The 24,808-nt window shown below is 42.5% G+C and overlaps 1 protein-coding gene across 2 annotated transcripts; it reads left to right on the forward strand.

Moving 5' to 3' along the window:
• The first annotated feature begins 211 nt into the window (after positions 1 to 211).
• On the forward strand, positions 212 to 21,103 carry FDXACB1 (ferredoxin-fold anticodon binding domain containing 1). 2 transcript variants are annotated; one of them, XM_082274122.1, is made up of 6 exons: positions 212 to 292; positions 625 to 805; positions 7,413 to 7,569; positions 10,671 to 10,874; positions 11,787 to 11,945; positions 19,659 to 21,103. In XM_082274122.1, exons 2-6 carry the CDS (start codon positions 640 to 642, stop codon positions 20,803 to 20,805), a joined length of 1,833 nt encoding a protein of 610 aa, XP_082130248.1. In that variant the 5' UTR covers positions 212 to 292; positions 625 to 639; the 3' UTR covers positions 20,806 to 21,103. The 2 variants fall into 2 exon arrangements, with proteins under 2 accessions (XP_082130248.1, XP_082130249.1); XM_082274123.1 differs by having other exon boundaries at positions 11,790 to 11,945.
• Positions 21,104 to 24,808: the final 3,705 nt, after the last annotated feature.

Below are 24,808 nucleotides of genomic sequence, written 5' to 3' on the forward strand. Positions count from 1 at the left end.
GGGTTGTACTTCACTTTTTATTTTTTCTGTGAAAGAAACACTTTTTGGCATTAACTGGCCTAAAATCTCATTTGTTTTGGTTTTCTAGGTCCATATGAGGTAGAACAGATCACATATGAACTCCAGAAGAGGCTCATTTTAAGGCCTAGTTGGCAACGCACTGGCAGCAGGGTAGAGTTTATAGCCAAAAGCTTGGTCAGAATCCTGGCTGAGGTCGATAACAAAGAGGAGTAGCAAAGGAGGATAATCCAGAAGTGGAATGAAGTCAGACGAAATCTAGGTAAGGCATAAAGTTCAGGATCAGGAATTGAAGGGGCACGGACTAAAAGATCATTCAGCAATGATCATATGTAGAACTCAAAAGCCCACTAGGTGCCAACATCTATGGTGGGCATACAGTACTGTATGTGTGCACAATGTTTAGTAAGGCTTCTATGCCCACACACCTGTACACATGTGCATGAGCTTTATGGCTAGCACAATCTTCTTGATGGCTGATATAATGTTCTTGACAGTCTGAATAAATCCAGAAACCATTGCATTACAATTTAGGAGTCCTAATCAAGTGCCTGCCTAACCTTGTTCTTAAATTACCTATAATACTTTCCATTTCCCTTAAAACAGAATTCAAGCAGAAACATGCCATGTATCTTGTTAGTGGGCGAAGGGAACTTTTCTTATTCTGCATCCCTCTGTGACTTCAGCCAAGGGAAGGATCTCATTGTTGCTACCTGTTATGAGACAGAAGATGCAATTTCCAAACAGCCTCTCGCATCTGCCAATGTGGATCAACTCAGAAAAAATGGTAAAGAAATACATGCTTAAAGTGATTGTAAAGATTATTTTTTATTTCATTAAAATAATAAACATATTATACCTCCTCTGTGCAGTGGATTTGCACAATGTGGCCTGGATTCTCCTCTTCTCGGGTCCCACGCTGGTGCTCCTAGCTTCTCCCTTCTGTCGGATGCCCCCACAGCAAGCAGCTTGCTATGGGGGCCCCTGAACCGAGCCGCTGCTCTGTGTGTCCATTCACAAACGGAGACATGGTTCAGCCTCACCCCCCCTCCATCTCCTTATTGGTTCACTGGCTGTGATTGACAGCAGCGGGAGCCAATTTTATCCCGCTGGTGCTGATAGCCAATCAGGAGTGCGAGTCTTCGGAGAGGCTAGGCTCTCGTGGAAGGCTCTGGATTGAGAGGGGGCTTTGGTAAGTATTTGGGGGGGGCTGCTGCATAGAGGAGGTTTTTTTTACCTTGTGCCTTTACAACTACTTTACCTTTTTTAATAAAAAACCCAGTCAATTTTGTTATTGCTGAAAGTCCAGCAATGGTAGCTGTTTAGCACTTGCTTTGGTTTGTCACACAAGCAACTCCCTGACCTCTAAACTGTCTCTAGTCTTAAAATGATTGCTAAAGTCCCAGTAAAACTGTTTATATTTCTTATGACCCGTCATGTTGTAAAATATTATTATTACAAGTGAATGCCAAGGCATTGTGTTTGAAACCACTTGTAGTTCCAGGGTATATTTTCCTGAATTCCTCCCTAAGAACAGAGCTTCTATTAGCCCTCAGCAGTCAGACAGAACATTAGTAAAAAGTTTATCCCACTAAATACCCTGATCTTGGCCCAGTGCTAGGCACATCTGCAGCAGCTCTCCTCCCCTCTCCCCACCCTCACAGGCATAGCTGAAGCAGCTTGCTGTGGTGGGCACTCGGTAAGGGGGAGGAGCCAGGAGCGACGGCGGGGGACCCCACAAGAGGAGGATCAGGGCTGCTCTGTGCAGAACCATTGCACAAAGCAGGTAAGTATAACATGTTTGATATTTAAAAAAAAAAAAAGAAAGCTTTACAATTATGTTTAGAAATGTCTACATTTCAAATTTTACTCCTACTTGATTCTAATTCCTAAAATTAACATTTGTTTCTCCCCCAAAACTGCAAGGTAATGTATATTGTCAAACTTTTCTTTATTAGGTCATTATTTTCTGAACAAAATACACTGCCTGGCCAAAAAAAATAAGTTGCCACCAAAAAAAAAAAAAGGTTGCACACTCTAATACAGGGGTCCTCAAACTACGGCTCGTGGGCCGCATGCGGCCCGCCAGGGTCCTGAACCCAGCCCGCCGGCCGGGATGTATCATTCATGTTTTTTTTTTTTTCCATGAATCACCCAATTAGAGCCAGAGGCTCTAATAGGCTTCAGAAAAGGGTGGACCTGGGGCGCAGGGCACTGCGCCCTAGCCCTCTCATTTGTGTGACAATAGCGAATGAAAATTCGTTATTGTAACACGGATCCTCCTCCTGGCCAATCAGGAAGCGGGTCCGAGACCCACTTCCTGATTGGCCAAAAGGCGAGCTCATGCCATTGGCCGAGGAGGAGGCGGGAGGACTCGAGGAGACGCGGGGAACTAAGGAGAAGCCGCAGCTGCAGGTAAGTGCACTGCTTGGTCTCTCTGCATTGAAGGGGGCACAGCACGATGGTCTCTGCATTGAAGGGGGCACGCTGGTCTCTGCATTGAAAGGGGGCACGCTGGTCTCTGCATTGAAAGGGGCACGCTGGTCTTTGCATTCAAAGGGGGCACGCTGGTGTCTCTGCATTGAACGGGGGCACGGCACGCTGATCTCTCTGCATTGAAAGGAGGCACGCTGGTGTCTCTGAATTGAAAGGGGGCACGCTGTGGTCTCTCTGCATTGAAAGGGGGCACACTGGTCACTCTGCATTGAAAAGGGGGCACGCTGGTCACTCTGCATTGATGGGGGCACACTATACCTTGATTACTAAAGTCCCCTTTCACACTTTTGTGACCTCAAAGTCACGCAATTTTTTACAGCGTTTTTTTCCGCAAAGCAATGCCTATTACTCTTTTCTGATTGCGACCCCCTCCCCCCCAAAAAAAAATTTTGAGCACCAGCCACCACTATATAAATAAAACAATAAAAAATATGCGCATTGGAATTCGTTCATATTTTTTTCCAAACTATAGTCCGGCCCCCAACAGTGTCTGAGGGACCGTGAACTGGCCCCCTGTTTAAAAAGTTTGAGGACCCCTGCTCTAATTTTTCGTTGGCTTTGATTACGGCATGCATTCACTGGCATTGTTTCAATTGGCTTATGCAATGTCACAAGATTTATTTCCATCCAGTTTGCATTCATTTTTCACCAAGATCTTGTGTTGATGATGGGAGAGTCGGACCACTGCGCAAAGCTTTCTCCAGCACATCCCAAAGATTCCCAATGGGGTTAAGTTCTGGACTGAAAATGATGTCTCATGCTCCCTGAACCACTCTTTCACAATTAGAGCCGGTAAATCCTGCCATTGTCATCTTGGAATATGCCCGTGCCATCAGGGAATAAAAAATCCATTGATGGAATAACCTGGTCATTCAGTATATTCAGGTAGTCAGCTGACCTCATTCTTTGGGCACATGCAGTAACTATCCAATAGGATAGTTACTGCATGCTTAGTTTAGTTAGTTGCTTAGTTAATTCCAGGTGGCAACTTTTTTTTTTTTTTTTGGCCAGGCAGTGTACTTAGCTGTTTTTATTTTTAGTTGAATAAATATGAAATATTGGATATGATTATTTTGTATTTACCAACCTTGGCTGCAGAGGAAACTGTACAGTCTGCAGACTGGAAGCCTTCTGTTATTTACTTCTAGGTTGTAAGATTACGTGATCTGATCTAATACTGTTCAGCCCTCTTTGGAGCACACGCAGGTTTACCTTGGGGTGCCTGTATGTACCTTCAGAAGTCTGTGGGAATGCCATGCCATCCTGACAACCTGGAGAGCTGCAAACTGCATTACATTCTGATCATTTTGTGTGTTTCAGTGCACTTAGAATTTCAAAAGTCACCTATAGTGTTCTATATTTCAGTGCTACTACCTAAATAATAAATCCACAAAATGTTATGACATTAAAATGAGTGTACCAACCAATGATCAATTCCACAGTAGCGCAACCATTGCTACTATGCAGTGGACAATCATATATCTGCAAGTGATATAATCAAACGTGAAAACAATACAAAATATTAAAAAATTTAGAAATCATACAAATAAGTCCATACAATTGTCAAAATAGGGAACCATTGATGAATTCGGAAATGACGAAAAGCTTTGAGACGTGACATAACGCAAACCAGTGTGGAGGTGGTGAGATTGGGATGAGTTGTCTATCTGATACCTAACCAATTACATGCAGTGTACAAGATGATTTTAAATGTGAGTGGTTTACTTGGATTTTAATAAATGTTTTATAGGATTAATGCACTATTGGAGGCTTTTTGACCTGCTGATTGTGGAGTGATACTACCAGGTGGATATTGACCTAAAAGCTTATTTGCCTTTTCATGGGAGTGAAAGGTTATTTAATCTGGTGAGTGCATTTCCATAGGGGAGACACTAGGTGTATTATTCCTGGCTCTACTCATAGAGAGTTGACTGTTAATAACAAACTTTCCTGAATTGAATCACTTTGACGATTTATTTTTGATTTATACACCGTTATTTTGACAGTTGTATGGACTTTTGTATGATTTTGAAATTTTTGAATATTTTGTAGTATTTTCACGTTTGATTATATCACTTGCAGATATATGATTGTCCACTACATAGTATTAGTGTTTGCACTACTGTGGAATTGATTATTGGTTGGTACACTAATATTAGTGTCACAAACACTTTTGAATACATTGTAATAGTTATTTATGAGGGTCTGCCTACCTCTCCTGCCTTCTAGACCTCCCTAATGGCAGCTTGACTAAAACATATTTAAAATGACAGATGAACTTCAAATGATCTCTTACTCCCTTTTTGTCCCCCTTAAACAAGTCACATCAAGCGACCTTGTACCCAGTGAATTCACCCGAGCATCTCACTCACTAAAATGTTCATCCATAATCCATCCATACAGTAGTATCTAACCCATCAGCATTTTTTAGTTTAAATTGGAGCCCTGTATACACGATCAGAACATCGTACAAAAAATACCGCTTTTGTAACGTTTGTATGATAATCTGATAATTAGCACACAGCTGTCGTCTGAAATTTTCCGAAGGGACTAACACACAAAACTTTTTCTCGTACGATACCAGATTGTAGGATTTTCGTTTAATCAGTACAATTTTTGTCCGAAAATACAATACAAATACATTATATCGCTTCCAAATTTTTATTCTGCTGTACGAGAATTTTCATACTATAGTAACCTATTAATTTTCCATATGGAGACTAGCATGCAAAAAAAGAAACCAGACGATCATTTGTCCGATAATCTCATCGTGTGTACTAGGCTTAACACATTGAGCTCAATAAAATAAACATTCCTAAGTAAACTGTTTGTTAAAATTCTTATCTAAGCACTTGTAGTTTACAACTTTCGAAGCTGTGTGCTCCTGATCTCTCCGCGTTCTTCCCTGAACTTCCAGTCTTCACCGGAAAGAGTTAACAGTAGACAGTGTAGTCTGGAGTGAGGCAGGTAGCTTAGAGCAGGGGTGTCAAACTCAATTTCATCGCGCCCCGCATCAGCATTATGGTTGCCCTCAAAGGGCTGGTTATATAGATGGCCAGAGCACCCCACGCCCCCTTACATCCTTACATGAGATGTCAAGAGCCCTCCCACCATCAGAAGTCAAGAGTCATCCATCCTTCCTTACATTACAATGCACACCCTTACCTTATACTGCTGCCAGGAAGAAGATGCAGGTAAATCTGGGAAGAAGTTCAGGGACTGGAGGAGAACCAGAGGAGAGCTGGAGTCAGCTTTCAGAGTCTGCTGAATGCTGAGATCAGGGGAGGCAGAGGCAAGGTGGTTTTGTGGCTGCACAGAGAGGTGCAGGATCTGTAGGAGGAGTTCTGCCATCCTCGCTGCTGCGGACTGCTGAGAATGGGGAAGGTGGGCAAAGACAAGCCATTCTGCAGCTGCACAGAGGAGTGCTGGATCTGGCAAAGGAGTTCTGTCCTCTCTGCTGCCGACTACAGAGACAAGTTGGGGGCAGAGACAAGGGGGGTTCTGCAGGAGAGGTGCGAGGGCCACATGAATCAGCCTGAGGGGCTGCGTTCGGCCCGCGGGCCTTGTGTTTGACACCTGTGGCTTAGAGGAGGTAGGAATAGGGTAGTGGCCTGCCATGCTAGGTTTAGGTTGATGTACACAGTGTAGGGAGACATAACTCTAGTCTCTGCATGCAAAGGTGCCTTCATAGGATGCTTCAAAGAGCCACCCCGAAACGGGAAACCTGGGTCAGTGGCCATGACATCAGCTCAAAGAGAATTCATAGGCAAGGACTAAAAGATAAAGAAGCTGCACACCTAGTAAGTGAATAAATCAGTTGCTGAAAGTGCTTAAAAAATGAGGGTTTGGAATATTTAAGTTACCATCAAGCTTTTCTGAGAGATTGTTCAGTTAGTACACAAATCCCATGTGCATATTTATCTCCTGATCCCAGTGTTGCAAAGCAAAGGTGCTAACTCAGGCAGCCACTGTGCTTTCTGCCTGAGTGCAGTTAATGCAAGATGCCTGATATGACTTTTGTTAGCCTGGAAAAAAACTCATCTTTGTGCCCCTCTCATTCTAGTTACAGTTCATTAGAAGGGGGTTGACCTCCGTGCACCTCATTGTTCCAAAGTCAGGAAAGTTACGCCATTAGAAAATAAATGAAATGCGAAATTAATGGATACATTGAAAGAGAGGTTGACTTAGGCAGAAGTTTCACTAAAGCACAGTGTCTGCATGGTTAGTTACACTGGGGGAGATTTACTAAAACTGTAGCACACAGAATCTGGTGCAGCTGTGCATGGTAACCAATCAGCTTCTAACTTCAGTTTGTTAAATTATGCTTTGACAATAAGGCTTCACACTACTGAGACCTGAAAGTCGCACGACTTACGGTGCGAGTTTGCCAGGTGACTTGCTGGCCACTTGAGTATTACTTTAAAGCAACTTGATGTGACGCAAATTTGGGCAATGCCTGGGTGGTTAATCTTCCTGTAATGTCGGAATTAAATCACATTAATATAGATGAGGATCTAACTTTGAGGTGACTACCATTACTACTAATAATAGCACTACTATTGCCACAAGTTGGATAGATGTTGCCTTGAAGTAGTATAGGAACCTTTTCTAAAGTCAGAGCGACTTCAGTAGCGCTAATTAAGACAGCTCCCATTGACTAACTTTGGATTTCACATGTCATGCGACTTGGGGTCTCACAAGTCAGATCTCAAGTCCCAGCAGTGTGAACCGAGCCTAAAACCTGGAAGCTGATTGGTTAATATGCACAGCTGCACCTGATTCTGTGTGCAATAGTTTTATTGAATCTCCCCCACTGTGAAAATTGTTATTTATGTATTACATCTCTACTCCCCTCTATTTTAAATCATATGGCATTTTCTTTCTTTGTACTACAACAGGAGCTCTGGTATACTTTGAAGTGGATGCTACAAAGCTAAAAGATTATGTTTTTCTAACGAACCATCTTTATGACCGCATTATCTTTAATTTCCCACATTGTGGAAGGAAGGCTGGAGTGAAGAAGAACAGGGATTTGCTATGGAAGTTCTTTCTTAGGTCAGTAAGTATCCTTTTAATGAAGTAGACATATTTTTCATACTTTTAAAATCTTATCTTGTAAGATATAATGAATGAAAAGGACTCCCTGTGTCCTATCAGCAGTATATTTAAATTTGGCATGCTGCTTTTTGCCCTTGTCTCTCCTTTAGAGGTCCTCTCCTACATCCCCCTGCACTCTCCATTGCAATGTTATATTCTTCCTTAGAATGTTTTTTTTCCCCTTCATTGCTGCTCATGCCTTCACAAACACAGGCAGAGGACATTGCAAGAAAGCTCACCTAAAGCACGCAGCCAAGCTACACCGAAAGCATATGAAGACCTAGCACACAAACCCTTTTCAATAGCACTTAATGGTGTTGCATTAGGCATTGTTAGTATAGTGTGGGGGCTGCATGCAAGAATTATTTTTTCTGCTATTAATATAGCACTGATGTTCTTCTTGCATGTGAGAAATTCTCCTGTAGTATGTCTGCATAATGGCAGATGGCTTCTGGAAAATATGCATAATTGGCTGGAGCAGATATAATGTGCTTAACAAAATCCCGCAGATGAGGATAAGATGGCTTTACAGAGAAGGCGGATGTTTACACAATCATGAAAGTTGCAGATGATGTATATGATGGCGCATCAGGAGCCCCCACACAATGACACCATTTACTCAATCACGGAAAGTCTCTGATTTCCTACATATCTTTCTATCAAATGCACCTAAATCAGTGATACCCATACTAGTGTTATGTGCACCAATGTCCCTGTGTAACAAACTAAAAAAGAACAGCACAACAAAGCAGAAATAAAGTGTCTTAAATAAAACAATCCAAAAGTATGTAATCAATAATCTAAATGTGTCATATTTGAAATATAAAAACCTTCATAAAGTGGTGCAATTCACTGAAATCAATGTGCAATCCCACTCCCTGTGTAGACAGAAATCATTTGCTGGTACAAATTTGTGACCTGCATGCTGTGAAATGTCTGCATCACTGACGTAAAATGCATTCTGCTTTCCAAGTTCTATCACTTGATGATCATTGTCCTATACTGAAAGAAACTGTGACAAATAGGGTAAAAATAGTGTGATGTGATTTTTAAAATGTTATTAGGATGAAAAGCTAAGATATACTTTGTAAGGTGTTACACTGCATTATTGTATACAGCTAAATCATCTCACTTTGCCGTAAGTATATGCCCAATACCCTAATACCTGCTCCTTTGTCGCCGGAGATTCTCTCTCTGCGAGAAGGTTTTGGCCCCTCCTCCCAATCATGTGACATTTTGTCAAGGCGAGATCTCTTTTCACTTCTATATACACTAGTTCGAATTTGAAGAGAAGTTAATAAACCTGCCAATAATTTTTTGGGAAATGAGAATACCTGAAGGAAGCCCATGTCTCCTCTGTGCACTTCCAGTTTCTTAGGTATTGTGTGTTCTATTATACGCCCTCTTCTCATTTGTCCTTACTAACATGTCAGCTATGCTATCCCTCCCTATATTGAAAAGTATAAAAGTTTTTGTCAAACAAAAAATGCAATTTTTTGTTTTTCAACTCCAACTGCACCCAAAACATTTATTATAATGTTGGCCAGACCTAGAGGGTGGAACATGCCAATTTAGCACCCGATTTTTTGACAAATCATTGGTGTTAGTTGGAGGTAGTTGAGACCCTAATAGACATATGGTTCTGGAAAATTGAGTACACCATTGTCTACCCAAAATTAAAGGCTTCCAGTATAACTGACCATTAAAATGCTTTCGGGCAGTTGTGTTGTGAATTCATAGAAGTCATTACTTGGAATTAAACTTGTGCCTCTACTTTATCACAGTGTTTTGCTCCATTCATTTCAGTATACATTGCCTAGATTGTATGCAGCATTATTATGACAATAGGTTATAGTTCAAAACAATGGTAGAAAATGCACTGGTAGGTGCAAACAAGAAAAAAAGCTGCTGGCAAAAAGTAGTCAGACAAGCTATGTAATAATGGTAATATGTAAATTGCCGCGCTAGATGTGATGATAAATAAATATGAATCAAATGACATAAAATATGACATATAAAATACACGTGTGTAAAAAAGCATAAAAAAATTCAAATTAAGCCTTCAAGGCAATGTGCATTTTTATGTTATGTTTCACATTATATGATTCACCTTTATTTTTTTTTATCATCACATTTAGCGTGGCAATTTTCCATATTTCCAATAGCTTATAGTTACTGAGATCCATCTTGGTGATTTTACAAGTTCACAGTAAAATGATTCAGCTTCTGCCATCACATTGTTGTTTAGAAGTTTTAACTGCACAGTACAGATTATTTCTTGAACATGTTTTTTTATGTCAAACATAATTGTAAGATTCTAGATAGCTATTGCAATGTTAAGAACTATTTAAAATAAACCCATCATTACAGAAAAAACATACATTTTTACAAATGCTGAAAAAAGATGCTTGAAAGTTCCCATTTATAAGAGCACCCTGGAAATCCCTGAACATAGGGTTCTCCTAGTGCAAAGGATTCCTTTAGCTTTGAAGCTGAAGCACTTCGCATTTCCCTCAATGCCAACCTCTGAGCTTCTCTAACCAACAGAGATTTGAATTGAAGAAAGGCATGCCGGTGCACCAACTTTTACAAACAGAAAATAACAGATTTTTTTAAATTAGGAGCATATGGTCAGGGGCTCTCAAGACATTGTGCAAAGCTACAAAATGCTCATATGGGACACATTTGGGTTTATTTTCTGAATAACTAAAGCAGTAATTCTCACCCAGGGTTCCTTCAGAGTGGCTTAGTAACCTCCCATGGGATGGTGCCATAGTTCTAGGTCCAACACCACCTGGCAGTGCCAGAGCTGTGACTATAAGGGTGGCAATATGACCACTAATGTAAGAAACATTCTTCTCATTGACCACCGCCAATGGAAGGGATATTTTCCCAATGACCACCAATGGACTACTCTTAGAAGGGGTTCCCTGAGGCCTGAAAATTATTGCAAGAGTTCCTTTGGGGTAAAAAGGTTGAGAAAGGCTGAACTATAGTGATATTTTATTTAAGTATATAAAAAATGCACTAACTACACATTGTTGTTATTTTTTGTATAGCTGTGTGAAAGTCCTTGCTCATAAAGGAGACATTCATGTGGCTTTGTGCCAAGGACAAGGTGGCACTCCTGCTGATGAGCCTAGGAGGGAGTGGCATAATAGCTGGCAAATAGTGGCTATGGCAGCAAAGGCAGGATTCATCCTAAGTGCTGTGACTCCCTTTAATTACAACCAGTACTGTGGTTACCAGAGCACCGGATACAGGTAAACTATAATGTCAGCCTGAATTAACTTCTCAGTGTATGTTTTTTGATTGTCATAAAAAAGGGTGAACGGTGGTATATATCTGAAGGGCCTTACCTGGCTTCTAAAGTTGCCAAAGTTTTCCATGTTGTTATTTATTTTATTTTTTTATTCGAGGAAACAAGGCTTATCATCTGCAAGTTTTTATTTTATTACCAATAGGCAGTTAATTGAGGACCTTTACAGGTAATAACGACTGCTGCTGAATCTGCCATTATTCTTTTCCTGCAGAAATTCAAATTTAGAAGAAGACCATAATTGTTTGCTAGCTTGGCAATCTCAAGTTTAGGTGGCTTTGGAAGACTGCCTCCTATTCTGTACTTTAAACGGTCCCCCTAAAAGCGATTTGTCCATCACTGATAAATACTGTTGGGCTGAATCACCCACCTGCTTCGAGACTCCATTGGTAACCTTACACCATAAAATTGTCTGCTCTACTGATAGTAGCAAAAGCCGGATGTAATGGCTGCAGAGCTGGAAACTCTGTGCCGAGATCCTGCTGTCAGATATTAGAAAGCTGGTTTGCCATTCAGTCTACCTGAACCTGCCATTTTCATATCTAAAGACATTAGTCTGCGTTACTGGAACCCTCAAGATGGCCGTATCTTTTGTGCTTGGAACAAGCTTCAAGCTTTTTCAGTAATGTCGTATCCTGTGAAATGCTAGTTCTCTTATAACCTAATTACATTTCCGTTTCTGAAACACTTATTTTTTAAAACCTTTACTTTTACTCTGTTTAACTTATTTTCTATATCTAGGATATCAGATAGGCCTCCTATATGCTTTTTCACTTTTGGTGTTCTTTTTTCTGCCTGTTTTATTTCTTTCCTTTCCCGTCACTTATCTAATGTGGTAATGGTGATTTGTCCACAGAAGTCAAGAGAAGTCATTCCATGTGGCTGGCTCATTGAATCACATTTTCACCCAAAGTTTTCCACTGGATAATTTAAAAGCATTATGTCTGATAGATAAACTTACAGACTCATCGGCTTCTGTCCTGGAGCAAGAATACTGTGACAACCAAGGATTCAGGTGAATATTGTAATGGGATGTATATGTTGTGAAAATCTCCTGTCAAGTAAAATCATGTTCAAACCATATTGATTAAATATACAGTATAAAAGGCCAACAGACAGACTAACATCTCTCCTTCTAGAGAAAGGGAGAGATGTTTGCACCAGGAAGCTTATGATGGAACACACTTTGGGTCATGAGGTCCACAGTATCAGAAACAAAATTGATTACAGTGTATGTGCTACTAATGGTAACCATTCAGGTTTAGCTTTCAACTGCAACATTGTAGAAAATGACGTGTAGATGGAACGAAAAGTAAATTGATGATCTCTACTAATTATGATCAGGTGATTAAGCGCCAGTTCACACCAGAACATGGTGCGGGAAACTCACATTTAGTGAGTGTTTCTCCCACTGCTTTTAAATCACACTGCAGTTGCTATCTGCAGCTGGTTTTACTGTTAACTTTTCAGTGTAAACACACCAAACGCAGGTCAGAAACACAGTAGTACTATGTGATCCAGTTCCTGTGTGTTTTAAAAAGTACTGCATGCACTACTTTTGATGTGGTCCTCAAATGCTATGAAATTGCACTGCACCCCAATCGCATAAGAACGCACAGCACATGGGGACTGCAGGCCGCAACCCTAACCAAGCTTAAGTCCATAAAACATTAAAGACACAAAAACACAACCCAATGGCATGAAATGGCCGCAGCACTTTATTGGTTTACCAAAAAACATACCAATAATGATAAATGACAAGAAAACTTAATTAAAAAAAACGGGGAGTATAACCAAATTTACCACCATTTAGATCAGTTATAAGAACTCAAACCTATTCCTGAGATATAGCTGGAACCAGGGTGGCAGAAAACAACACAAAAATACCGCAACGGGTAGAAGGGAGAGAGCTTGTTGCTAGATGGTCCAAAGAAGATAATTTCCGGACCGAGCCTCCTTTTTCAGCCTCTTTCCAAAAAGTTCTAGGTGTTCCCAATGGCTGGACAAATCACCTGGGAAAAGACTTAGGAAACGGGGCAGTGTGCCCGAATAGCCTTAATAACAGTGTAAGGTAACAAAACAACAGCTTGGCAAGCAAGGGCGGGGGGGGGGGGGGCGGGCGCAGCCCCATGAAGGTGGGCCCAAAAGGTTGTGCCCCCTCTTAAACATTCCTGTGCAATTCATGGTGTGAACCTACACCTACAAAATTTCCAGGAACCTTGAAACATAGGGCATGCAAACAAAAAGGTTATTCAACAACTATCTAGCAATGGTAAGAGCTGACCTGCTCCTTGCTGCCTCCTCTGCCCTCTCTACTGTCCCATCCTTTGTGAATGGCAACCTTTTTTGGCTAGTAGGAAGGGGAAAGCCAACTTTTACCATCTCAGGGAAGTGCTTAATGTTTGATTTTTAACATGTTATTGGCAGCTTTTTGAAACAGACAGCTCTGCTTTAAAGTATATCTAAAGGCAAAACCTTTTTCTCTTTCGTTCATTAACGGACACAGCTTCTGGTATTCTTAACCATTGGGTTATGCTGCCCCTACAGGAGTAGGACAGTAGGCAAAAAAAATTCTGGCTACACCCATGGGCAGTCCCAGCGGGTATACTATCTCTTTCTGCTATAGCCACTCAGTTATTTCTGCCTAGTCATGAGTAAGGACCTATTTCCCTGCTGGGATTTTTGGTCTTGGCAATTTTTTCCTTTTTAAATGGAATTTTTTCTTATCTTTGTTATTTTGCTCTTGTGAGAATCTGCAATCAACTGCCGGACTGGGCGAAGGACTGGATATTTATTTACAATAGCAGAGGGTCCCCCCCAGTCTGGCCAGCGAGCTTACGCAGGCCTCAGCTCCGCGCAAGGTCAGCCGCGACGTAGCCCCACTGGACAGGGGCTGGCCTGCGAGTTAAATGTCTTGCGAGGGCGCACACGACCTGGCCTCGGCCTTAGTCGCAGTCCCCCCCCATTCTGGCCGACAGGCCCCCCCATTCCAATAGAGACGTGGTCTGTCTGGAGCAGTGCCCACCCTGTTTCTATGTTTATGGTAAGTAGCTGTCCCCCCTTATCCCCTGGAGGGTTTCCGGGTGAATGGGGCCCCTCCCTGGGATGGTGGGACCCCCGGGTTTCCCCCCAGACCCACAAAATTTTGGTGGTCACTGTGGGTCTGCCCTTTCTCTGCCTAATTTGACAGAATGGTCGCGAAAGTGTGAGGAAGACCGAAGCGTCTCCTTGGGGTCCCTAAGCGGTTTGCTAGGCAATACCCCTATGAAGAGTGCCTTTTCAAAAAGTGGTCTGTTCCACCGGTGTTGAACCCTCCAGTTTCCAGGATTAAACAAAGCAACCATGATTCCAGTTGAAGAGTCTCTGGCCTTCAAGGACCCGGCTAACAACAAAGGCGAAGGCTGTGGCCCACAATAAGTTCACCCTGGCTGGCTCGACATTGAGGCCGGTGTTCACTATTTCCCTGGTGTTGCAAACTCTGACTGAGTGGGCTAAGCTCTTACGTTGTGACCTGAAGGGAGAACAGCTCCCACCTGCCTTTGCTGAGCTGGCAGACCAGCTGGTCCAGGGGCTGCGGTTTATCTGTGCTGCATCTTTGGATGTGGCTCAGCTCTCTGTTTCGGCAGTGATCCTTCAGCGTGTCCTTTGGCTAAAACGCTGGTCTGCGGACCAGACTTCTAAAAAAAAAAGCCCTGGCTGTTCTTTCTTTTCAGGAAGATCCCCTGTTTGGAGCTACCCTGGATTACATCATTAAGGGTCACACAGGGGGGAAGAGTACCTTTCTTCCACAGGCTACTTAGGGCTAGGACCCTCGTTCCAGATGTGGGCCCTCCATTTCGGCTCATAAGCAGTTTTTTCGTCCCTCAGGATTGACTGACAAGGAATCAAAGCCTTTCGGGACCTCCTCTGGAAGATCCAAGCGTACTTGGTCAGGCAAGTCGAGGGCGGGCTTCTCCAGACCCGCAGACAAGGCTCCTTCAGCATAAAGGTGCGCCCTCACCCATATTTGGGTTAGGGGGACGTCTTTGCTGGTTCCTGGACCCGTGGACTTCCCTTGTACAAGACAAGTGGGTCCACAAAGTCATACGATCCAGGTACAAGATCGAGTTTCGTGCTCGCCCTCCGGAAAGGTTCTTTCCTTCCAACGTGCGACTGTCCCAATGCGGCTTACAGACCCTCTTTGGGGCAATGCAAGATCTCTTGCTTTAAGGGGTGATTGTCCCGGTTTCCGATGGCAGAATTTTTTCAGGGGTTTCACTTAACCTGTTTACAGTCCCGAGGAAGGAGGGCAAGGCGCGTCCAATCCTGGACCTCAAGGCGCTGAACTGCTTTGTGCGGGTGCAGAAGTTCAGGATGGAGTCCATAAGCACAGTGGGGGCTTCCCTGTATCAGGGGGATTTTCTTGCCTCCATAGACATCAAAGATGCCTACCTTCACATTCCAATATGTGTCGGTCGCCAACTCTTCCCCCGCTTTGCAGTTGGAGAGGAACATCATCAGTTTGGGGCATTACCATTTGGTCTCGCCTCTGTTCCCCGGGTCTTCACTAAAGTTACTGGCATTGTTACGCCAGGAGAGGATCGCGGTCCTGGGCTATTTATACAATCTCCTCTGCGCGCAGAGTCTTCTGCTGTGCTGGCGGAAAAAACCTGGAGATCACCATACGAACTCTGAAGGAGTTTGGCTTGATTCTGAATCTTCAGAAGTCAGCCTTGGTCACTTCTATGAACCTGCAGTCCATCTCCTGCTGACCAGCAGATGGTCGTCCTTCTGGACTTGTATGCTGGTGCTGCGCCTGATGGTGTCAACCTTTTGAGGTGGTCCAGTTTGCGCAATTACGCATACGAGGTCCCTGCAACGGAGATTCTCATCACATGGGACAAGAATCTGCAGTCTCTGGACAGCCAAATCCAACTGAGCCGGGGTACGAGCAAGTTCCTGATTTGGTGGCTTCGCTCACTGGTGCTCCGGCAGGGCAAAATCCTTCCTACCCTTGTATTGGACAGTGGTCACTACGGATTCCAGCCTGTCTGGGTGGGGAGGCATCCTCTGCAGAAGTTCTACTCATGGGGTCTGGACCCTGGAAGAATCCAGACCACCGATCAATGTCCTGAGTTACGAGCGATCAGGCTGTGCCTGGAACATTGGATGGATCGTCTACAAGGCTGTCCAGCGCGCATTCAATCTGACAATGCCACGGCCGTGGCTTATGTCAATCCCCAAGGGGACACAAGAAGTGTCCTGGCGCTCTGGAGGTAGCATTCCAGCCCTCTCCGCCGTTCACTTTACCGGACTGGAACATGGGCAGGTGGATTACCTCAGTCGGCAGGTGTTAGACCAGGGGGAATGATCTCTTCATCCGGAAGGGTTTCATCAGTTGTGTCTCCGGTGGGGCACCCCTGAGGTGGATCTGTTGGCATCTCAGGTCAACAGAAAGGTACATAGGTTCGTGGCTTAGTCACGGGATCCTTCGGCTGACCCCACAGATGCGCTTGTGGCCCTGTGGGGTCAGTATTGTCTGATTTACACATTCCCTTCTCTCAAGCTTCTGCCAAGCCTTCTACAGGATTGAGGCAGAAGGGATTCTGGTCATTTTAGTGGCCCGGACTGGCCTAGCCGGGGCTGGTACGCCGACCTGGTGCGGCTGGTTGCCGACATTTCCTTGGAGGCTTCCCCCTCAGAGAGGATCTGCTGTCCCAAGGTTCAGTCTTCCAGCCTGCTTTTACAGTCATCTTTTTTTTTCAGGTGTGCTCCAGTTGTTTGGTTGAGCCCCTGTTGCCTGATTGGCTAATGTTTAACCTTGGGAATTTTTTGCTGTTTCCCACCCCTCATGTTTAACACTGCTTTGGGACATCCCAATGGTTAGGAATACCAGAAGCTGTGTTCGTCAAAGAACGAAAGAGAAAATGGGATTTTTGACCACCTGTAAAATCCATTTCTCTGATGTTCATTGACGGACACAGTACCCACCCCTCTGTGGAGTTATAATTCTCCTGACACTGCTTGTAACAAAACTGAGTGGCTATAGCAGAGACCGGGAGTATACCCCCTGGGACTGCCCATGGGTGTAGCCAGAATTTATTTCTGCCTAGTGTCCTACTCCTATAGGGGGCAGTATAACCCAATGGTTAAGAATACCAGAAGCTGTGTCTGTCGATGAACATCAGAGAAATGGATTTTACGGTAAGTCAAAAATCCCATTTTTTTTTTTTTTTTTTAGTTTTGGACAGAGTGGAGAGGGATTAGAAGGCTTGTAAGTTTTTATTGTCGTCTGTGCCTCTGTTAAGAAGATTCACCCTCTCTATTTGTCCTGTTTACAATTACCATTGAAAGTAAAAGAAAATGTCAAATCGTGGGTTGTCCCTAGAAAGGTAATAGAGGAGAAATCTTCCAATGGGAAAACAAGTTCTGGTGACCTGGGGGTCCCCAAGGAATTCTCTTAATTTGCAGGAATTCTCTCTCATTTCCTGTTTGGGTATGGGACAGGAAGTGAAGGGAAATCTCTGCTATGGGACATAAATTGCAAAAACATATCTTACAGGGGTTATAACCCTCCCTTGTTCTATCCAAAATGAGAAATGTGCCTATAGTTCTACTTTAAAGAGGAACTTTTGCCCAAAAAATTGTATACATTGAAGAAGGCTAGAAGCTTTTTTTGCTTGCTGTGTGGGGAGTGTTCCTCACATCCTGTCATGACCATGTATGAAGATTAGAAGAGTCTTGAAAAAAGGAATGATATCTGCAATAAAAAATAAATAAATAAAATAACTTTTGCCTTTCTCCATTCTCCTAAAATCAAAATAGCATTTGTTGATGTCTCTGACCATGGTGGAGAAATATTCCTCAGATCCTGTCCTGGTCACCAGTAAGATGTAAGGAAGAATATGTTTCAAGTGAAGCAGCACACTCGGGCACACTATAAGAAAATTGGATGAACATTTTCACCTGAGGAACTTTATGTACGGTTTTCTTTCGACAGCTGATTCAACATTCCAAACAAAAATGTCCAAAAGGGCAAGCTCTAAAATCTTTCTCATATGGGAACAGAATGAAAGATTTTCGTTTTATTGTGTACCTTTTTCGGACAATTTTCTAATGAGAAAAATCAGAAACGAAAGTCTGTGAATGATCAAAAATAATAAACAACAAAAAAAGAGCCTTTGTTGTACGAGAATTTTCGTACATTATTTTCTTCCTCGGTTCCGACTTTCTTATAGTGTGTACCCCACTTTAGCCTGGGAAAAGTTCCAAAAAGTTCTGCCTTTACTTTGGATTTAATTCTTTGATTGCCTGGCGCTTTAGGACAAGGACTTGCCCGTTAAAGTGTTCAAAGAAATTCATGAGCTTGTTTTGAAGTGTAACTCTCCTGTAAAGCTACACCTACAGAGCACAAAAGATCTTTTTTGTGCTACAGATCATTTGCGATCTGAAAATAATATATTCTTCAAGCCAAAAATGTGAGTTTAACCACTTACCGCAAAGTGACGTAGGGCTACATAGGCAAACTTTGCGGTGTTATACCGGGGTGATAGCTAGAGACATCACCCCGGTACCGTGATTTAGAGCCGACGGTCGGCTTCCCGGCGGTAACGACCGATGCGGCTTGGGAGCCGCTCGGTCGTTACCCCGGCAAACGGGAGGGGACGTTCCCCCCCCCCCCTCCCGCGGTTTTGCCCGGGTCTCCCGTCCCACCGGGAGACTCGAGCACCCAGCCGGCACGTCCTCCAGCTGGATGGAGTCCCGACCAAAGCCGAAAGCGGCTTCAATCGAGTCTCCGATGACGTGACCCGGAGGCGGCGTCCATGACGTCACGCCCGGGTTACTCTGCTGCTAAAGGCGGCAAATTTAAAAAATAAATGCATTAAAAAATGCAGTTTGCGGCGTTTTGAATACATGGAAGTGTAGTGGAGGGGTCTAGGGTCTTTCGATCCCACCATAAAGAGTACCTATCACAAGGGATGTTTACATTGCTTGTGACAGCAATAAAAGTGATCAGATTTTTTTTTTTTAAAAACTGTGATAAAGATAAAAAATAAAATAAATAGGAAAAAAAAAAAAAATTTTAGCCACCCCCGTCGCCGTTAGCTCGCGCACGAAAGAAAACCCATATGGAAGTCGAGCCGCGACTGAAATCGCTGTTCAAAACACACATGTGAGGTATCGCCGCGATCGCCAGAGTGTGAGCAATAATTTAAAAAAAAGAGCTACACTCTAACTCTAAACTGGTAAACCGTTAAAAAATTTTAAAGCGTCGCCTATTGAGATTTCTATTGACCATAGTTTGTCGCCATCCCACGGGTGTGCGCAATTTTAAACTGTAACATGTTGGGTATCTATTTACTCGGTGTGACATCTTTCACAATATACAAAAAAAATGGGCTAATTTTACTGTTAAGTTTTTTATTAAATGCAATGAAATGTGATTTTTTGTAATTTTTTAAAAAAAAAAAAATGGCATTTTAAAGACCGCTGCGCAAATACCGCGTGACAAAAAATATTGCAATGACCGCCATTTTATTCTCCAGAGTCTTTGTTAAAAAAATATATATAATGTTTGGGGGTTCTAAGTAGTTTTCTAGGAAAAAATACTGATTTTAACTTGTAAACAAAAAGTGTCTGAAATAGGCCTGGGGCTTAAGTGGTTAAATGCGTTTTGTGAAAAAAATGTGGTCCAGTCGTGAAATGGGTTGAAGAGATTGTAATATTTTCTCTGTTTCTATTCTTTTAGGAAGTTAATTGAAAGAGAGAGATTCCATCCAGTCAATCTGCTGTATGAAGAACTTATTGAACTGTTTCAAACTAACTTTACTTTAAACCCTTTCGATGATGAGTTTCCTCTTATTTGTGATGTGTCCAGTTTCTTGGGTGTTTTTAGGTGTCCTGAGTTATGGCAAAATGTTTTCTATGTGACAGATCGAGACAGCATTGGATGTGGAAGTGTTGGTGGTACACAAGGGAGCCATGCAAAAAGTTCTCAGCATAATGTTGCTGAAGATTCAATTAAAAATTCCACATCTATCAGCCGTGGTCTAAGTTATTTAAGGCCTTCCTTGACTGTTTTGATTAAAGACATAACTCAGAGATCCAGCCTTATACCAGGTATTCTATATGTGCTCAGTGGACCTGTTTTTAGAAAATGTTTGATCTCTCCATGGATGATGCCGGTCTCCCAAGAACTCATCCTATTTCTGTGCTCTCCACGTGACACAACGGCAAGTCAGCTCCAATTGGCGATGGAAACCATTGAGAATGGCGTGGCCTCTATTGCAAAATCAGTTTTATTGAATGATGAACTGGATTTCAGTAAACAACCTTTAAATGTCAAAGGCTTACATTTTCATCAAAAGACTAGTGTTTATTATTTTATTAACATGTCTCCAGGTGATTCTGATAAGATGATTGGAGCAATCAGGATAGTTACCTCTGAAGAACTGAGAAATGATCATAGCTTTATTATAATAACTCTTAATCTGGATTTATTGGCCATGTGTCTTCTGGGCATTGAAGACTGGAGACTGCTTTGGACAGATGATGAGCGATTCATACAACAGTTCAGTCAACGGAAGTTAAAACCATTTAGGCAATTTTCTTTCTACCCTCCATGTTATACCCATGATATTAGTTTCTGGGTTGAAGATAACACTATGTTTGATGAGATTGAGTTTCACAACATAACCCAGAGAGTGTCTTGGGGAAACGTTGTCTCTATCGAGCTGCTGGAACAGTATGAGGATGCCAAAATGGGAAAAACCAGTCGGTGTTACAGGATGACCTATCAGTCTTGTGATCGAGCTCTAAGTTATGACTCGGCATTAAAAATGCAACTGCAGTTAAGGGAAGAGCTGGAAAGATGTTTACCTATCACTCTGAGATAGACACACTTTAGTATGAATGGTCTGGTACAGACTGGTGTTTTCTAGACTTTGGTTATTTTTGTCCCTTCAGCACAAATGTTCATTGTCCCAATTACTCATTTATTGTTAAAGGAAATATGTATTGAGAGAATATAGAGGCTGCTATCGCTGACAACTTCTCAAAATGATAGTTTCCTGTTCTGATGATCCAGTGGCATAATGTGTATATATAAATCCTCACCTTGTATAACAACCCATTCAGTTTAAATTGAAATGCAAGGCAAAACATTTGCACATATATGTAAAAAATAAATGACTTTCTTTTTATAAGTGATGACATGACCTAAGCTGCATAATGTGCTTAGAGAGCTGGGGTGGAGACTGAAGGTAGTGTGTCAGCAGGAGGCAGAGAACCAGCTTTACACTCATCTTCCTAGTGATAAGCGGTGCAGGGGGGCGTGTCCACAGAAGTCTGACCAATGGATTACAGGCAAGCTCTGCTCCTAATTAGAATGCAATGAAGAAAATTGGGCAGGTCAGTTTGTCTAGCATGGTCAGTTTGAAATAGGAAAGCAGGAGGACTTATCGCAAGGTGTTTCACACAAAGGAAGCAACGCAAAGAGAACAGAATACTTTTTAACCACTTGCCGACTGCGTACTGTATATGTACGTCGGCAGAGTGGCTCCTACAGGCAAAACCACGTACCGGTACGTTGGTCGCCTGGGGGCAGCTAGGGGCGAGCGTGCACCGCCGCGCTCGATCATCAGCGGGGAAGCCGATGCTTCCTGCTGAGAGAGAAGGACGGTCTGCTGTTGTAAACACAGCCAACCATTATTCTCTCTGAAATGATCACAGAGCGCCTGTGATCCTTCTATATAGGATCACATGTCTCTACGGTCATCTCAGAAGCCACGCCCCCCCCACAGTTAGAATCACTCCCCTAGGGGCACATTTAACCCCTTGATCACCTATACTGTTAACCCCTTCCCTGCCAGTGTCATTATTACAGTAGCAGTGCATATTTTTAGCATTGAATACTGTAGTAATGTCACTGGGACCCCCAAAAGTGTCAAAAATGTCAGTTAGGGGTCCGATCTGTCCGCCGCAATGTGGCAGTCCCGCAAAAAAATCGCAGATCACCGCCATTACTAGTAAAAAAAATTAATAAAATAAAAATGACATAGATCTTTCCCGTAGTTAGTAGATGCGATAACTTTTGTGCGATTTTTTTTTTTTTTTTTACCAAAAATATGTAGCAGAAAACAAAATTGCCCTAAAATGTTACATTTTGATTTTTAATTTTTCTTTTGAGAATGTCATATAGCAGAATGTGAAAAATATTGTTTTTTTTTTTTCAAAATTGTCGCTCTTTTTTTGTTTATAGCGCAAAAAATAAAATTTGCACAGGTGATCAAATACCACCAAAAGAAAACTTTTTTTTGTGGAAAAGACATCAATTTTATTTGGGTACAGCGTCGCACGACCGCGCAATTGTCTGTTAAAATAACGCAGTGCCGAATCGCAAAACAGGGCCTGGTCATTAAGGGGGCAAATCCTTCCTGTCTTAAAGTAGTTAATACAAGTACATGGTACCACAGAGAAATATCAGGAATATGAATAAATTATTATATTAATAATAAATATTTTTGGAGGGGTTGACAAGGAACAAGCATACCGATCAGGAATTCTAACTTGTCTTCATGCGTGTTTTGTTTCCGTCACTCGTTTTAAAGCCAGAGGCAGCCAATGTTTTGATCCGCAGTGGCAGCCCCCTTATTTCTATTAGTACAGCTTTCTTTTAAAGACACTACAACGCTGCATTAGCTGTCCCTGCACAAACAAGTCCCGGGGGGGCTCTACAGACTTCCATTCTCTCACAGAATAAATGCATACTGTATTTTGTATTTACTTCAAAATGGCAAGTTATTTAAAAAAATTCTCCATATAACACTGTATGGGGTTGATTTACTAAAGGCAAATGGGCTGTTTACTTGGCAAGGGAATTTTCCCTTAGCTTAGTGATTGCGGTGAAAATTCACTTTGCAAAAAATACGGAATCATGGGCAAGGAAAAAAAAAAGCATTGTTGCTTGCACTTCATTGATGGAAAGAGGTCAACACTTCATCCATTAATTATGGCAAACTTCCTATGCATAGGGAAAAATTCCCTTGCAAAGAGAGCAGCCTATTTGTCTTTAATAAGTCAACCCCTATGTGTTCAAAGATGAATGACTTCCATTTTACTTATATTTATTAAAACATGATGTTTTGACATTATATTTTACAGTGTGTTGTACATAATATTAAAGTTTTTTAGACCCGGTTGACACTACTCCGACTTGGTCGCCTGACAAGTAGCGCTCCATTCTGTGCAATGGAAGTCGCTCTGACTTAGAAAAAGGTTCCTGCACTACTTCTGGGCGAAGTCGGAGCGACTTGCATTGACTTCTATTATGAGAAGTCGTTTGCAAGCCGCGATGAAGTCGTGCTGCACGGGCGACTTCAAAGTCGGGACGACTTTGAGTCGCCTTGGTGTGAACCGACTCTTATCGGGTAAACTAAAATTGCACTACTTCTGAAGACTTAGTGCCGGTTCACACTAATGCGATCACAGACATCGCATATGATTCAGAGCACACTGCTCCTAAAATCACAGTTTGTATGGCTGAATTTGCATCGCAATCGCAGTGAACACGCACAGGACCCTTTTTTTGGCCCGCAGCAGAATCGGATCGCATGGTGGTTCAATTCCTGTACGAACTGTCAGATAGCACTGTGATATGCGATCTGATCTGGGGGGTGTCGTTAACTTTGAATTGACACACCCAGCGTATCGCATATGGCAGTGTGAACTGCCTGTGCTGCGAATGCGATGCGGGAACCCGCAGTATATTCGCAGTGTTCCTGCATTGCAATAGTGTGAACCGGCACTTAGTGAGCTATCTATTCGGAGATATCTGATTTCTCTAATTTATAACATAAAGGTTTAATTTCTTCCTGGTTACTCTGTGTATCTTTGACTAACTTGGTGATTTGTTTTAAAGTACTTTAAAAAAACATGTCAAAGGTAACCAGTAACAAATAATTAAACAGTATCCAATGTCAGTATTGTATTTCATGCTCCTGTTACAATAGCAATTCAGCAATGAATGCAGCAAGGCTAGTGGAAGGTAGATAATATAGCCGAGTCCTTGTGAATGCTGTATTTGCTGTATTCCTCTGATGTGTAACAATATGCTGATGTAAGGGGGCTACTGATTAAAAAAAAAAAAAAAAAAATACAATAAAAGAATAAAAAGGAAAAATTAGAAAGAAAACATTCATAGTCATCAGAAAAGGGCAACTGAAAAAAAGGCATTTGATTGATCACTATGGATGACAACTTTTGTTGCAGTTTTTCCTATCTGTAGTTTGTTCTATTAACTCCTCCCGCTGTCTCTCGGTGGCCCTTAAAGAGGGTTTTAATGCCAGGTGGTGGAGAAGATTCCCAATCACGTGCCTGGCTGCAGAAACTGGAAGAGATAGCCTGGCCACCGCACACCTCACCTGGTTGAGTGGTTAGCAGGTAAAAGCAGCCTCCGATCGATTCATCCAGACCACAACTCCAACATGTTTTTCCTCGCCCGGGGCTTAATCAGGGAGAACTGTTGGAGTTGTAGTCCGGATGAATCCAGCTGAGGCTTTTTTGTACCTGCTAACCACTTGGGCCGGGTGAGGTGGGTGTTGGCCCTGGCTATCTCTTCCTAATGCCTCGTACACACGCAACGATTATCGGCCGACCGATCGTTCGATTTTTGTCCAGAGTGGTGTTTTGTTGGTTGGAATGTGCCTAGACTGCACACAAATTTTCTCGGCCAACAAAAATCTACTTCTGAAGTGATGTCATGTGCTGGTTTACTTTCCGTGTGTTTTCTTCTCTGAGCATGCCCAGTCTTGCTCATCAGATTTTTGTCTGCCGAAATCTGTACTGACTGACGGAAAATCGGCCGTTGTGTTGACGGCCAACAAAAATTTTATAGTCTGC

This window comes from Pelophylax lessonae (genome assembly GCF_965119305.1).
Source record: "Pelophylax lessonae genome assembly, chromosome: 12".
Taxonomy (NCBI): Eukaryota; Metazoa; Chordata; class Amphibia; order Anura; family Ranidae; genus Pelophylax; species Pelophylax lessonae.